The 13335-nt window shown below is 37.0% G+C and overlaps 1 protein-coding gene across 11 annotated transcripts in view; it reads left to right on the top strand.

Annotated features, from left to right (window-relative positions):
• Nucleotides 1–13335, top strand: part of MCTP1 (multiple C2 and transmembrane domain containing 1) — a 612722-nt gene that overhangs the window by 275461 nt on the left and 323926 nt on the right. For all 11 annotated transcript variants that reach the window (XM_033179110.1, XM_033179111.1, XM_033179117.1 and 8 more), the window contains exon 2: nt 13081–13195. In XM_033179110.1, coding sequence (XP_033035001.1) covers nt 13081–13195 — 115 coding nt within the window. The remainder of the gene's footprint in view (nt 1–13080; nt 13196–13335) is intronic.

A 13335-nucleotide genomic window follows, 5' to 3' on the forward strand; every position in this document is an offset into this window, starting at 1 on the left:
TTAATACCATAACTAGGCTTTGTGTCCATGTTTTTGTGCTCTGAGTCCTGTAATATTTCCTCTATCTTATAATAGATCTCCTCATCACCTGCCTCTAAATAACCACTTATATTTGAACAATTTCTTACAGTTACAAAACACTTTTACATGTTTTATTTATTTATTTATTTTTGAGATGGAGTCTTGCTCTGTTGCCCAGGCCGCAGTGCAGTGGCATGATCTGTGCTCACTACAACCTCCGCCTCCAGGATCAAGCAATTCTCCTGCCTCAGCCTCCTGAATACCTGGGATAACAGGTGCGTGCCACCACACCTGGCTAATTTTTGTATTTTTAGTAGAGACGGGGTTTCACCGTGTTGGTCAGGCTGGTTTCAAACTCCTGACCTCATGATCTGCCCAGCTTGGTCTCCCAAAATGCTGGGATTACAGGCATGAGCCACTGTGCCCAGCCTACATATTTTATGTCGTAATCACAACAGTGTTTATGAGATATCTATTACCTATTTTAAAGATTAGAAAACAAATACCAGAGAGGATAGTATTTTTGGCTGAAGTTAAATAATTGCTATCTCACCTGTGCTTTCTTCAACAAAATTTGTATCTTGCAACACAAAGTCTGCTTACATGGTCTAATTTAAGAAGAGAGTGGTCCATCTACATAAGACTTAAGAAAAGAGAATTTTAATTGCTTTGGCTCAGGTTATTTTATATACTGTATGTGTAGGCAGAAACGTTATTAGTGATAATGAAGCAATGCCACACAGAGCAGTCAGTTTAGCAGACAATCCACGGGTGATTAATCAGTGTTGTGGGAGTCCCAGAAAAGACATTCTGGGAGCACTGAATTTCATACTTTTTTAAACAGCAGTAAATGTTGCCATTTATTGGGTCTGAGTATTTATTGGCCCATTTTGTTTAGTTTGGGCCACTGGGAAACCAAAACCCCAGAATTAAACCTAGGGTTGTAATTCAGTTCAAAAACAAAGTATAGTAAAGCTTTGATATGACCAGGGGATTAGACTTTTCTGCTTTCTGGTAAGCTGAGGGCTGACTTACCACTATAACCATGCATTCTAGTTTACCTGGGACAGTTTTGTTTCTACCTGTTTACACCATATCATTATTAATGGCACTCTTTTTCACTCTCCAAAGTATCCCATTTTGAATGATCAGTTACATGGTCACCCTAATGTAGACTTTCTCCCAATTCTTGTTGAAATATTCATTTAAAAAAACATGAAGTTTTTCCTCACTTAGTAGCTGCAGAGCATTAACCTTATTTGGCCTTTGAGTGATGAGCTAGTCCCTCACGGGTGCTGTACATGAACATCACACAGAACTGTGGAGGAAGAAGGTGGATGAAGTGATTTCTGTCTGCAGCCTCTCTCTGCAGCTCACTTTCTCTATGTTACTGTATTCTGACACTTGTGGATTTCCTGTGTTAACTGGCTGCTCTCTTGATCCTTGGCTTCTTTTGCTCGGTCTCGTTCTTTTCTTATTCTATTCTGTTGTAAGGGCCAAGGACTCACTGAAGCTGTCTCAAAGAAGGCCAGATGAGGTAAGAAGGTCAACAGGAACCACAGAGACATCCAAGAGTACGGAGCAGTGGACCCTCAGCTCCCAGACGTACTTCAGGCTTTCAGCAGTGAAAGCTCATAGATCTTCACTCTCCTGTCCAATATTGTCATTACTGTGCTTTGGTTGCTTGGTCTGTTACAATGTCACACTCCACCCTCTACTGCATGTAGTTTTCTACCCATACTTCTGCTTAATTATAGCATCTGTTTCCTGATATGAGGTTACGCGTGGCCTTATGACCTCTCCAACTTCTTTATTATGACTCTTCAGCTTAGCAGCCATTGTTAACATTTTCTTCTCTCTGAAATTCATTCAAATCATCTTTGCCTACTAATACTCTCTGCTAAATAACAACCTAGCACCAGCCAGCCTGTTCACTGTCTGCCCTTAGTTTAGACACCTAGCTCATGTCTAATCAGCTATGAGCAAGGGGCAAGGGAGTTGCATTTACTTGGAACCAAGCATAAGCTTTTCTTTCTGTTGGGGCTGTAAATTAGACACCATGGCTGACATACGTAGTGGGGTGTGCCCATTATTTGCCATAACTTTTCCTATTCTGTGTGAGGTCTTTAAAGTCACTTAATCAGTTGACTTCCAGCGAATCATAGTGTTTCCTTGACAAATAGACACTTGAGCATCATTGAACTTTGAATATCTCTGTGGCTTTTGAGTTCTGTTTTTAAAAATTAGGTTTTAAAAAACTTTGATTTCCACTTAATGGAGATTTCACTGTACACGTTTTCAGTATCATAGCAAGTAGGAGAGATGACTACGTAGAAACTGATCATGACTAAGTAGAAATCTTCAATGATATCTTTGACAACATTGCTAAATTTTAGAAGTCAAAAATTTAATATCTGTCATGAAGTTTTAACTTTAAGTGGGCTTTATTGACAGACAAAGTTAGATCTGCAGTGATCATGGCCTCAGTGTATAAAACATTTTTGGAATAATGTAACCAATCTACAATCCACTTGGCATGGTAATACTAAGAGCACACCAGGAAATTTCCTGGAAGCCAGGCATACTCCTCCCCCACTGTACAGTGCTACAATAACCCTCCTGCTTTTTATTGATAATAAGAATGAGATTCTGTTTTATGATATAAATAAGAAAAGTCTGGAAAATCTTTGTGCATAGTTTTCACAAAGACTTGCTTCTATAATTGGCACAAGGATCAAGCTACGTATTGAAATTGAATTTCATATTCAATTTCAGGCTGCATATTGAAATTACTTGAGGGACTGTTGGGAAAAAAAAAAAATTGATACCAGGTTGGGTCCTACCCTCAGAGTTCCTGAAGTCCATCCGGAGCTGGACTCAACAAAATGGAGGGAACTGGAGATCATTTTGTTACGTGAAATAACTTTGGCACAGAAAGATAAACTTTGCATGTTCCACTTATTTATGGGAGCTAAAAATTAAAACAATGGAGATAGACAGTAGGATGGTTACCAGAGAGTGGGAAGGGTAGTTGGGGATTGAGGGGAAGAAGGGAGGGTTAATGGGTACAAAAAGTAGTTAGAAAGAATGAATAAGACTAGAATTTGCTAGCACAACAGGGTGACTGCAGTAAAAAATAATTTAATTGTACATTGTAAAGTAACTAAAGCTATGTAATTAATTGGATTGTTTGTAACACAAAGAGTAAATGCTTGAGGTGATTAATATCCCATTTAACCTGATGAAATTATAATGCATTGCATGTTTGTATCTAAATATCTCATGAAACTCATAAATATATACACCTACTATGTACCCACAAAAATTAAAAATTAAAATTAAAAGTTTAAAGAATCAACCATGCCAGCTAACAGAGTAACTCCTTTATTTTTTCCTGTAATGAAAATCTAAAAAGGTAGGGAGGCATTCCCAACTTTCATTTTACCAGCACCTTTATATCTTCTGGTGGAAGCTCTCTTTATTTACGTAGAAAGACCTCCCAAGCAGCAGAGCCTAAAGTCACTGGGACTCTTCTGTTGATTCCCATACATATTACCCAGATGTTTCATGATATAAATAAGAAAAGTCTGGAAAATCTTTGTGCATAGTTTTCACGAAGACTTGCTTCTATAATTGACACAAGGATTAAGCTAGTCTGCATATTGAAATTACTTGAGGGGCTGTTGGGGAAAAAAAAAAAATTGATACCAGGCTGGGTCCTGCCCTCAGAGTTCCTGAAGTCCAGCCGGAGCCACCAGTCTATCTAAAATGAGGGAAACAGCATAAGGAAATTTGGCATCACCATGTATGGTAATGACAATGACTCCAGTTCAAGCAAGACAGGAAGGCCTTCTGCAAAAATGGTGGCTTGCTCAGATAGAAGATGTGAATGCTGTGGTCATTAACTACTCTTCCATGATTTTTTCTGACTTTCCCATTAGTGACCTGCTAAGGCTGTGAATTTATCCTGTGTTATAATCTACAACTTAAAACTTCACACTTTGCATCTGATTTTGGGTTTTCGCCCTCAAACTTTTGATTATTACCATAGATACTTCTTAGTCTTCAAACTATACCTAGAACTCTGAATTTTAAAATTTGAGCCTTTTTCCTTTGTCTACAGGTGGATATATAGTTTTTCCAACACCATTTATTGAAGAGACTGTACTTTCTCCATTGTGTATTCTTGACACCTCTATCAAAACTCAATTGATCATAAATGTATGGGTTTATTTCTGGGCTCTCTGTTTTATTTCATTTGTTAATATGTCTATTTTTATGTCAGTACCTTGCTGTACTGATTACTATCACTTTGTAATCGATTTTGAAATATGACAGTGTGATGCCTTCAGCTTTGTTCTTTTCACTGAAGATGGCTTTGGTCCTTCAGGGTTGTCTATGGCTTCATACAAATTTTAGATTATTTATTCTATTTCTGTGAATAACGTCATTGGAATTTTGATAGAGATTGCATTGAATCTGTAGATCCCATTGATTAGTATGGACATTTTAACAATACTAATTCTCCTAATCCATGAATATGAACGATCCTTCCTTTCTTGTGTGTCATCTCCAGTATCTTTCATCAATGTTCTATAGTTTTCAATATACAGATCTTTCAGCTTCTTGATTAATCTACTCCTAAGTATTTTTTATGATATTGTAAATGGGATGTTTTCTTAATTTCTTTTTCAGATAGTTTGTTGTTGGCACATAGAAATACCACTGGTTTTTGTAAGTTGATTTTGTCTCCTGCAACTTTAATGAATTCCATTATCAATTCTAACAGTTTGGGGTGGCTTTTAGGGGTGTGTGTGTCTGTGTGTGTGTGTGTGTGTGTGTGTGTATTTGAATGCCATTCATTCCTTTCTCTTGCCTAATTGCCTTGGCTAGGACTTCTAGTACTATGTAGAATAGGAGTGTTGAAAGTGGGTATCCTTGTCTTGTTTCTGATCTTAGAGGAAAAGCCTTCAACTTTTCAATGTTGAGCATGATGTAAGCTATGGACTTGTCATATATGATGTTTACTGGGTTGAGAAACAATCCTTATGTAGCTAATTTGTTGAGAGCTTTTATCATAAAAGAATGTTGAATTTTATCAAATGCTTTTCATGTATCCATTGAGATTATAAGGTGGTTTTTAGCCTTGATTCTGTGAATATGGTGAGCCACATTTATTGATACGCCATATCCTTTTTAGACTCTTATTTCACTCTTTATACAAGAATCAACTCAAAATGGATTAAAGACTTAAGCATAAGACCTGAAGTTGTAAAACTACCAGGAGAAAAAATTCAAGGAAAGCTCTGTGACATTGGTCTTGGAAGTGATTTATTTGATAAGACCCCAAAAGCACAGGCAACAAAAGCAAAAATAGACAAATGGGATTGCATCAAATTGAAAAGCTTCTACACAACAAAGAAAACAACTAACAGGGAAAAGACCATCCATAGATTAGGACAAAATATTTGCAAACCATACATCCAATAAGGGACTAGTGTCCAACGTAGACGAAGAATTCAAACTACTCAATAACATGAAAAAAAAAACCCTACTAAAAAAAAGGGGGGCCGGGCGCGGTGGCTCAAGCCTGTAATCCCAGCACTTTGGGAGGCCGAGACGGGTGGATCGCGAGGTCAGGAGATCGAGACCATCCTGGCTAACACAGCGAAACCCCGTCTCTACTAAAAAATAGAAAAAACTAGCCGGGCGAGTTGGCGGGCGCCTATAGTCCCAGCTACTCGGGAGGCTGAGGCAGGAGAATGGCGTAAACCCGGGAGGCGGAGCTTGCAGTGAGCTGAGATCCGGCCACTGCACTCCAGCCTGGGCGACTGCGAGACTCCGTCTCAAAAAAAAAAAAAAAAAAAAAAAAAAAAAAAGGGGGCAAAGGACCTGAATAGACATTTATCAAAAGAAGATATGCAAATAGCAACAGATATATGAAAAAAAAACCCTCAATATGTGTAGCCATCAGTGAAGTGCAAATATAAACCACAATAAGATATCACCTAATACCTGTTAGGTTGGCTACTATGAAAAATATGAAAGTTAAGTGTCAACAAGGATGTGAGTAAAAGAGAAACCTTGTATACTGCCATATTATAAATTAGCATAGCCACTTTGCAAAACCGTATGGCATTTCCTCAGAAAACTAAAAATAGAATTACCACATAATCCAGCAATCCCACATCTGGATATGTAGCCAATGGAATTGAAACCAGTATCTGAAAGAGATGACTACATTCCCATGTTCATTGCAGCATTATTCACAGAAACCAAGATATGAAAATGCCCAAAATACTCATTAACAGATGAATGGATTAAAATGTGGAATATATACACAATGAAATACTATTCATCCTTTAAAAAGCAGGAAATTCTGTCATTTGCAACAATGTGGATGAACCTGGAGGACACTATACTAAGAGCAGCCGTCCTCAACCTTTTTGGCACCAGGGACCAGTTTCATAGAAGACAATTTTTCCACAGACCAGGGAGTGGGGAGGTTGTTTGGGACCATTCAAGTGCCTTACATTTATTGTGCACTTTATTTTGATTATTATTACATTATAATATATAATGAAATAATTAAACAACTCACCACAATGTGGAATCAGTGGGAGCCCTGAGCTTGTTTTCCCGCAACTAGATGGTCCCACCTGGGGACATCAGGCATTAGATTCTCATAAGGAGCACACAACCTAGATCCCTCACATGCACAGTTCACAATAGGGTTTGTGCTCCTATGAGAATCTAATGCCACTGCTGATCTGACAGGAGGCGGGGCTCAGGGAGTGATGTGAGTGATGCTGTAAATTACTGATGAAGCTTCTCTGACTTGTCTACTGCTCACCTCCTGCTGTGTGGCCTGGGGGTTGGGAACCCAGGCTAAGTGGAATAAGCCAGACACAGAGTGACAAATACATGATCTCCTCATATGTGGAATATAGAAAACTTAAACTCATAGAAGTAGAGAATAGAATCGTGGTTACCAGAGGTTGCAGGGGTGGGAAGAAGGAGAGATAGATGTGGAAACAGGAGATGTTGACCAAAGGATACAAAGTTTCAGTTAGACAGGAGGAATACATTCTGGTGATCTATTCCACAGCATGATGACGATAGCTAATAATAATGCATTGTGATTTTCAAAATATTTCAAAATGAGAGAATTTTAAATATTTCCACCAAAACAAATGATAAATATTGGAGGTAATGGATGTGTTAATTAGCCTGATTTTCTCATTCTGAAATGTATACATGTAACAAAACATCCAAATGTATCCATATATATATATACAGTTGTTGTCAATTCAAAATAAAATACATATAATTTTGAGTTTATCATTTATTCCTCTTTTAAATTTAGGGCTGTTAGAAAAAGGCAGCCCTCCCCATTGCCTATACCCTTCATAATGTTCTGTCAAAGCAATCACTGGATTCATCAAAGACTTGACTTTAAAATGGCTGTTTATTGGTAGGAGACTAAGTAGCTGTTTCACCATCTCATGACATTTTAGTGTCTCTCATCCTCTGATGTTAATCTGATAAACCAGGCCAGATGACCACTTCCCTCGTTGTCTCTTGCCTGCAACCACTCCTACTATCAATCATTGATTCAAGGAGGGTTTTTAGTGGCAGAACACAGAATCCACACCAGATGATGTAAATGGAAAGGCAGGGCCAGAAGACCAGGATTAGTTATTGAAATACTGTTGGGGAAAATGCCAATCACATTAAAGTAGCAATGCCTTTGTCACTGCTGCCTGTTGTGTGGCATTCATGATACCAAGAACAGGATACTAAATTTCACCATAGCTTCCCTAGAAGAACCTATACCACACTACCAGAAAATTAGTTCTCCTTGCATGCCACTTCTTTTTCATAATGTTCACCTCTATCTGCATTTGTCATAGTATATAAGTGCATTTTCTTAGCAGAACCTACACCACATGGGACGATCCTAGCTGTAAAGACAACAAGGAAATGTAGTTTTTACCTTTTCAGCCTCTTTACTACACAGAATCTAATGGTTGAAGAGATTTGAAGTACACATTGGTTTACCCAGTCTGTATTTTCTGCAACAGATATTCAAAAGTAGAATACTAGGAAATAGCTAAATTACAGCAATTAAAGAAGAGAGATTAATTCCAGAGAGCACCTGGTGTTCCCTCCAGTTTATGTCTTGAATATCTAAATGTTTATATGATGCATCATTTGGCTTTAAGAAATGCAGTCTAGAGAAGCAGGAAAAGAAAAGAATGGGCTAGTAAAGAGAGGTTAACTTTTATTTGAGTAGTATAAAAGACTTCATTAGGGAGGTAGCATTTAAACCTACAAAATTTTAAAGTTTCGTGTTCTAGACCTCTTATCAAAGGTGTCTGGTATTTAAAGGTCTGGCATAATAAACCACATTGAAATAATAAATGAAGAATAAGGAGAGGTTAAACATAAAGGACTCCCTGAATGCCCAATTGGCCTTCCTGCCCATAATTCCTCCCACCTAGGATTCCTCCATTTGATAATCATTTCTTTCATTGCTACTCTTTCTCTAATTGACCTCTGAAAATGCAAACGCTCCTGGGAAGAGTTTTAAAAATTAAGCTCTTATCAGTTATTAATGTCTTAGCTCATTCATTTAAAAACATGTACTGAGCACCTACTCCTTGCCAGGAACTCTGCTAAGTGCCAGGGATTTGGAGGGATACACCTGTGAACAAAACAAGCACGGCCTCTGCCTATATGGAGCTTACAGGTTAGCAGGAAGACGGGCCCTAAAAATAGCTGCACAGATCATTAACTTCTTACAGCTGTTCAATTCTGTGAAAGTACCATTTTCTTGGTTATAAAAAGCAGACCACGAGAGCAGACAACTTAGATATATCATTCAGGATATTTAAAATCTCAGAGGTGAAAAAAGTTTGTTTTAGAGATTTTAATATATGTGAGCCTAGCACTTCAGATACATATTTCCTAAGATAGCTTTATGTTTGGAAGCTTCATGAACACTTTTTAAAAGATATTTTACAATAAAAAATACACATTTGTTTCTAGCATCCCTCCATAATCAGCCTGCTGATTTTCTTCTTGGAACCATTATAGTGAGCCTGAGAGGAGATGTCTCTCTAGATCCTCTAAAGTTCTTGATGTTCTTTGATGGAGTTGGGTGATCCCTGGAGCTGACACAGTGGTGGCCTGGAGTTGCTTCTCCTCTCATTTCTGCTGTCTACTATGGGTGTTACCATCCTCCCAGGAGCACAGCTCAAACTTCTGTGTGACTCGCCCACTGGTTCCCACATCTCCCACATCTTGTCAGTTGGCAAATTCAGTTGATCGAATCTCCTCAATCTCTCAAATCCATCTTTTGTTTTTGTTACCACTGGTCAGATCAGGCTCTTAAACTGAACAGTTTAAGACTTAAACTGACTTAAAATGACTTAAACTGAACAGTTGTAAATCCTTTTAAATAATTTCTAGATCCACAGGATTTCTCTACTCTCATCCCTCTTACAAAGGGAAAAGGCCAGAGTTTTTTGTTCATCCCTAAAATCTAAGCATTTGGCCCACAGCATAAAACATGTAAGGCAGTAAGTGTGTGTTCCCTGGAGCCTGGTTCTATTGTTTCTGTCTTCAGAAGCCTGTGATGGTTTGACGTTGCCTACAGACTGAAACCTCCTTAGCTGGGCCTCACTGTACATCAGTCTTCCTTTCCACCTTATTTCTCATGCAATCTAGTGATGCGCTTTTTGGTGACTGCTTACCATTGGGCTCATGTTGATTTTTCCTGATGCTCCCTCCTTCCAAATTTTCACTTGTCAAAGTCCTACACATATTTTCAGACCCTGCTCCATGGTTATCTTTATAAGGCCTCCTGAGAGTCTTCTCCCATCATAATTGATCCACTGTCCTTCTCTCCCAATGACTTCATACCTCCAGTATATTACAGTCAGTCTTTTATTACAGCTCCTGAGTGGACAGGGTTGATTTTAAGTGCTAATTTTTATCAATTGGTAATGGCTGCCTGGAGCACTGTATTGAGAAGGATTCTAAGGCTATACCTGGGTTCCTCAAGCAGGGTGCCAAAGCAAACTGGATGCATTACATGAGTGTAGGAGAAGAGAGAGAACAAACTGCCCATGGATTCGCCAACTTTATTTAGATCCCCACTGATGTTTCTACTCAGCTGGATCAGGTGCTGGTAAAGACATCTTTCTATCCTTGTAGCCTCCAGCATAATTCATTTTCAATTTGAAGCTTAAATACTCCATTCCCTGATTTTAAAGGTTTATAATTTAAAATGACAAATATGACATTTGAGATAGAATGTGGTAATGGAAAAGAAAGATATAAAGTGCTAGTGAAATGGTCCTTGAAGACTGGGTAGGAAGACAAGGGAGACAAGAAGGGAAGGCAGCCCTGGTCGAGAGTAAAGAATGAAGATACAAGTTTTAAAGTGTAAATTCTATTCCGTTAAGTAAAAATGGTCCAGAATTTGTTGAAGAGAAGTGAAGGCTCAGTTTATAATGATAGGCTTGAGTTAGGTTGGTGCAAAAGTAATTGCATTGAAAGTAATGGCAGAAACCACAATTGCTTTTGCACCGACCTAATATATCATGGGAGCTATGAATGCCTTCCTGAGAAGTACAGATATACTCAAGTATGCTGACGTATGATAGATAGTTTTGAACATAATCATGATTGCTCATTAGAGTGAACCAATTCACAGGGCCAAGTAGAGTCTACTCCGGAAATATGCAGATGATTGAATGTTAGAAAAATCTATCAACACAAATTCTGTATGATCTTATGAACGTATGCTGAAAATCTATTGATAAAATTCAACTGTGCTTTTTTTTAAGCCCAAATAAATTAAGAGTAGAAAAAGCCTAAGCTTCATAAATGTCATGTTAAATTGTGAAATATTAAAAGGCATGCACATTATAATCAAATCTAATTCTGAAATGTTCATGGCTTTCACCATTTTTTAACAGTCTTTGGAAGATAACATAATAAGATCTAAAAATAAGCAATTGAAATATTAGAAAATAAGAGTCAAAAAGGCATTATATACAGACAATATGATTTCTATACACACACAACCCAAAATATGACTTGAAAAGTGACAGAATATAAAGTCACTTTACAAAATAATGTTTGTCCATTATACTAGAAATAACCTTACCAAAATGGAAATGGCAAAGAATGGTTAAGAATACTGAATTGTATACCTGAAATTCGCTTCAATGTCTTCACCACAAAACAAAACAAAACAAAAGGGTAAACAAGTGAAGTGAGAGATGTTAACTAACTTGATTGTGGTAATCACGGCCCAAAACATATGTATATTGAATCATCATGTTGTATATCAGAAAATCATATAATTTTGTCAACTGTGGCTCAATAAAGCTAGAACATTTTAAAGGGAAAGGTATATGTATATGTATTGACTAGAAAAGTACCCATGATGTTTTTCTAGAAGTTGTTCATAATAGACAAAATACAATACTCTCTTTGTTTAAAACTAGGGAAAACTGAAAGCCCAACCACAAAAAAAAAGCTGTATGTATGTGTATATGTTTTCATAAGACTTTCAAAAGTGTGAAAAATATTTCCCAAATTGTTGTCACTGGTGGCCACAATCAGATGGGTAAGGGAAGAGCAAGACAATCATTTTACTTTTTACTCCTTTGTTGTTCAAAGGCCTGATCCAAATGAGTGGTAATAGGAATTAAAAGAAAAAGACAATTGGGAGATGTCTTACAGAAACGGAGTGGGGGGATTTGACAACTATTTGGATGTGGGTGGGAATCAAATGAAGAAGTCAAAGATGACTCAGCGATTTATAGGCTGAGTGACTGAGGGATCATTTATAGAAACAAGGATATCATGAGAAGGTGAAGTGAATTATTTTTTATTGTTACCAGAGGAGAGACAATGAGTTCAGGTTATCAATCAAAGCTGTGCTGCCTCTTGTTTTAAATAATAATTGCTCCAACAGCAAAGCTATTTGCCTTGATCTTAAAACCTCAAAAAAAATGCTACTTTAATGAGCAAATGTCGGGTATGTGAATTATATACCTTAAAGATTGTTTAAATGCTGCTTTATTGTTTCATTTTATGTGAATTATGGAATTAAAAGACTGCTGTCTGTTATTTTACCTCATCCATGCGTGTTCTAAGACAAAAGGACATTTCCTTTTGAATCAGAAAAAAAAAAAATTATAAGAATTTAAATGAATCCCAAACACACAAAGAAAAGCTTTCCTATTGTATACAGAATGACAGAGACTAAAAATATGACCTGAAGAATTTTTACTACATGTTTCATTTGTGTTGTTTTCATATAGTTATTCCTCTTGTAATTCAATGCCTAGTAAATTATTAAGAGTATATTGTTGCTAAAAATAAATTCTATAGAGGCAGCCTCATAAACATTTTTAGATCTAGGAATGGCTTAGGCACTTTTATTCCGTAGAAAGCAGCACTAGAAATTTAGCCCCATTGAGAATATATTTCTTGCAAATATTGCCAAAATACTAGGTGAATTTATTTCTATATAATTATATTTTACGTTGGGGCTGAAGCAAAAGTGCTTAATTCATAGGTATGAGCTTTTCTGCTCAGATAAATGAGTCAACTGTCACCTGAATAAATCATTTTAATTTTAATTTCCGGTTAGGTAGAAGTCAACTGCTCTTGTTCTTATTCTCCACTCATCATTGATTATGTTTTCACTTCAGACAGTATTTCTATGTTCATATTTCTTAGTTGAATTGTGTGGAGACTTCCATGGGAAACGTTTTTATATTCCATTTGTTATCTGTAATTTGAGTTAAAACAGGACACTTCTGTAACTGCCATGTTTTTATTTTGAGTCTAGAGAATTTCATAAATTTCAAAACCTTCAGAGAACTGGGTGATTATGAGACTGTATGAAATCAGAAGATTATTTATTTTATTGACTAATTCTTATAATTTGGGTTAAGCTACATATGGTCCCCCTTTGGAAAAAATAGAACAGATATAATAAATTTAATATTTTTTATATTTCGTGTTTTCCAGAAAATAAACACTGCTGGAACCAGTAATGCAGAAGTCCCCTTGGCTGATCCCGGAATGTACCAGCTGGACATTACATTAAGAAGGGGTCAAAGTTTAGCTGCTCGAGATCGAGGAGGTAAGAGCGTAAGAGCAATATCACCTAGAAGCTTTTTTATGTGTTTATGACAAACTTTGTTTTCCATGTGATTGCTTGAGTTATAAAAAATTAACTAGAATATAATTTTTAGAAGCTTGAATTCAAAGACACAGTTTGAC

This window comes from Trachypithecus francoisi, unplaced genomic scaffold (assembly GCF_009764315.1).
Source record: "Trachypithecus francoisi isolate TF-2019V2 unplaced genomic scaffold, Tfra_2.0 Lachesis_group2, whole genome shotgun sequence".
NCBI classification, from domain to species: domain Eukaryota; kingdom Metazoa; phylum Chordata; class Mammalia; order Primates; family Cercopithecidae; genus Trachypithecus; species Trachypithecus francoisi.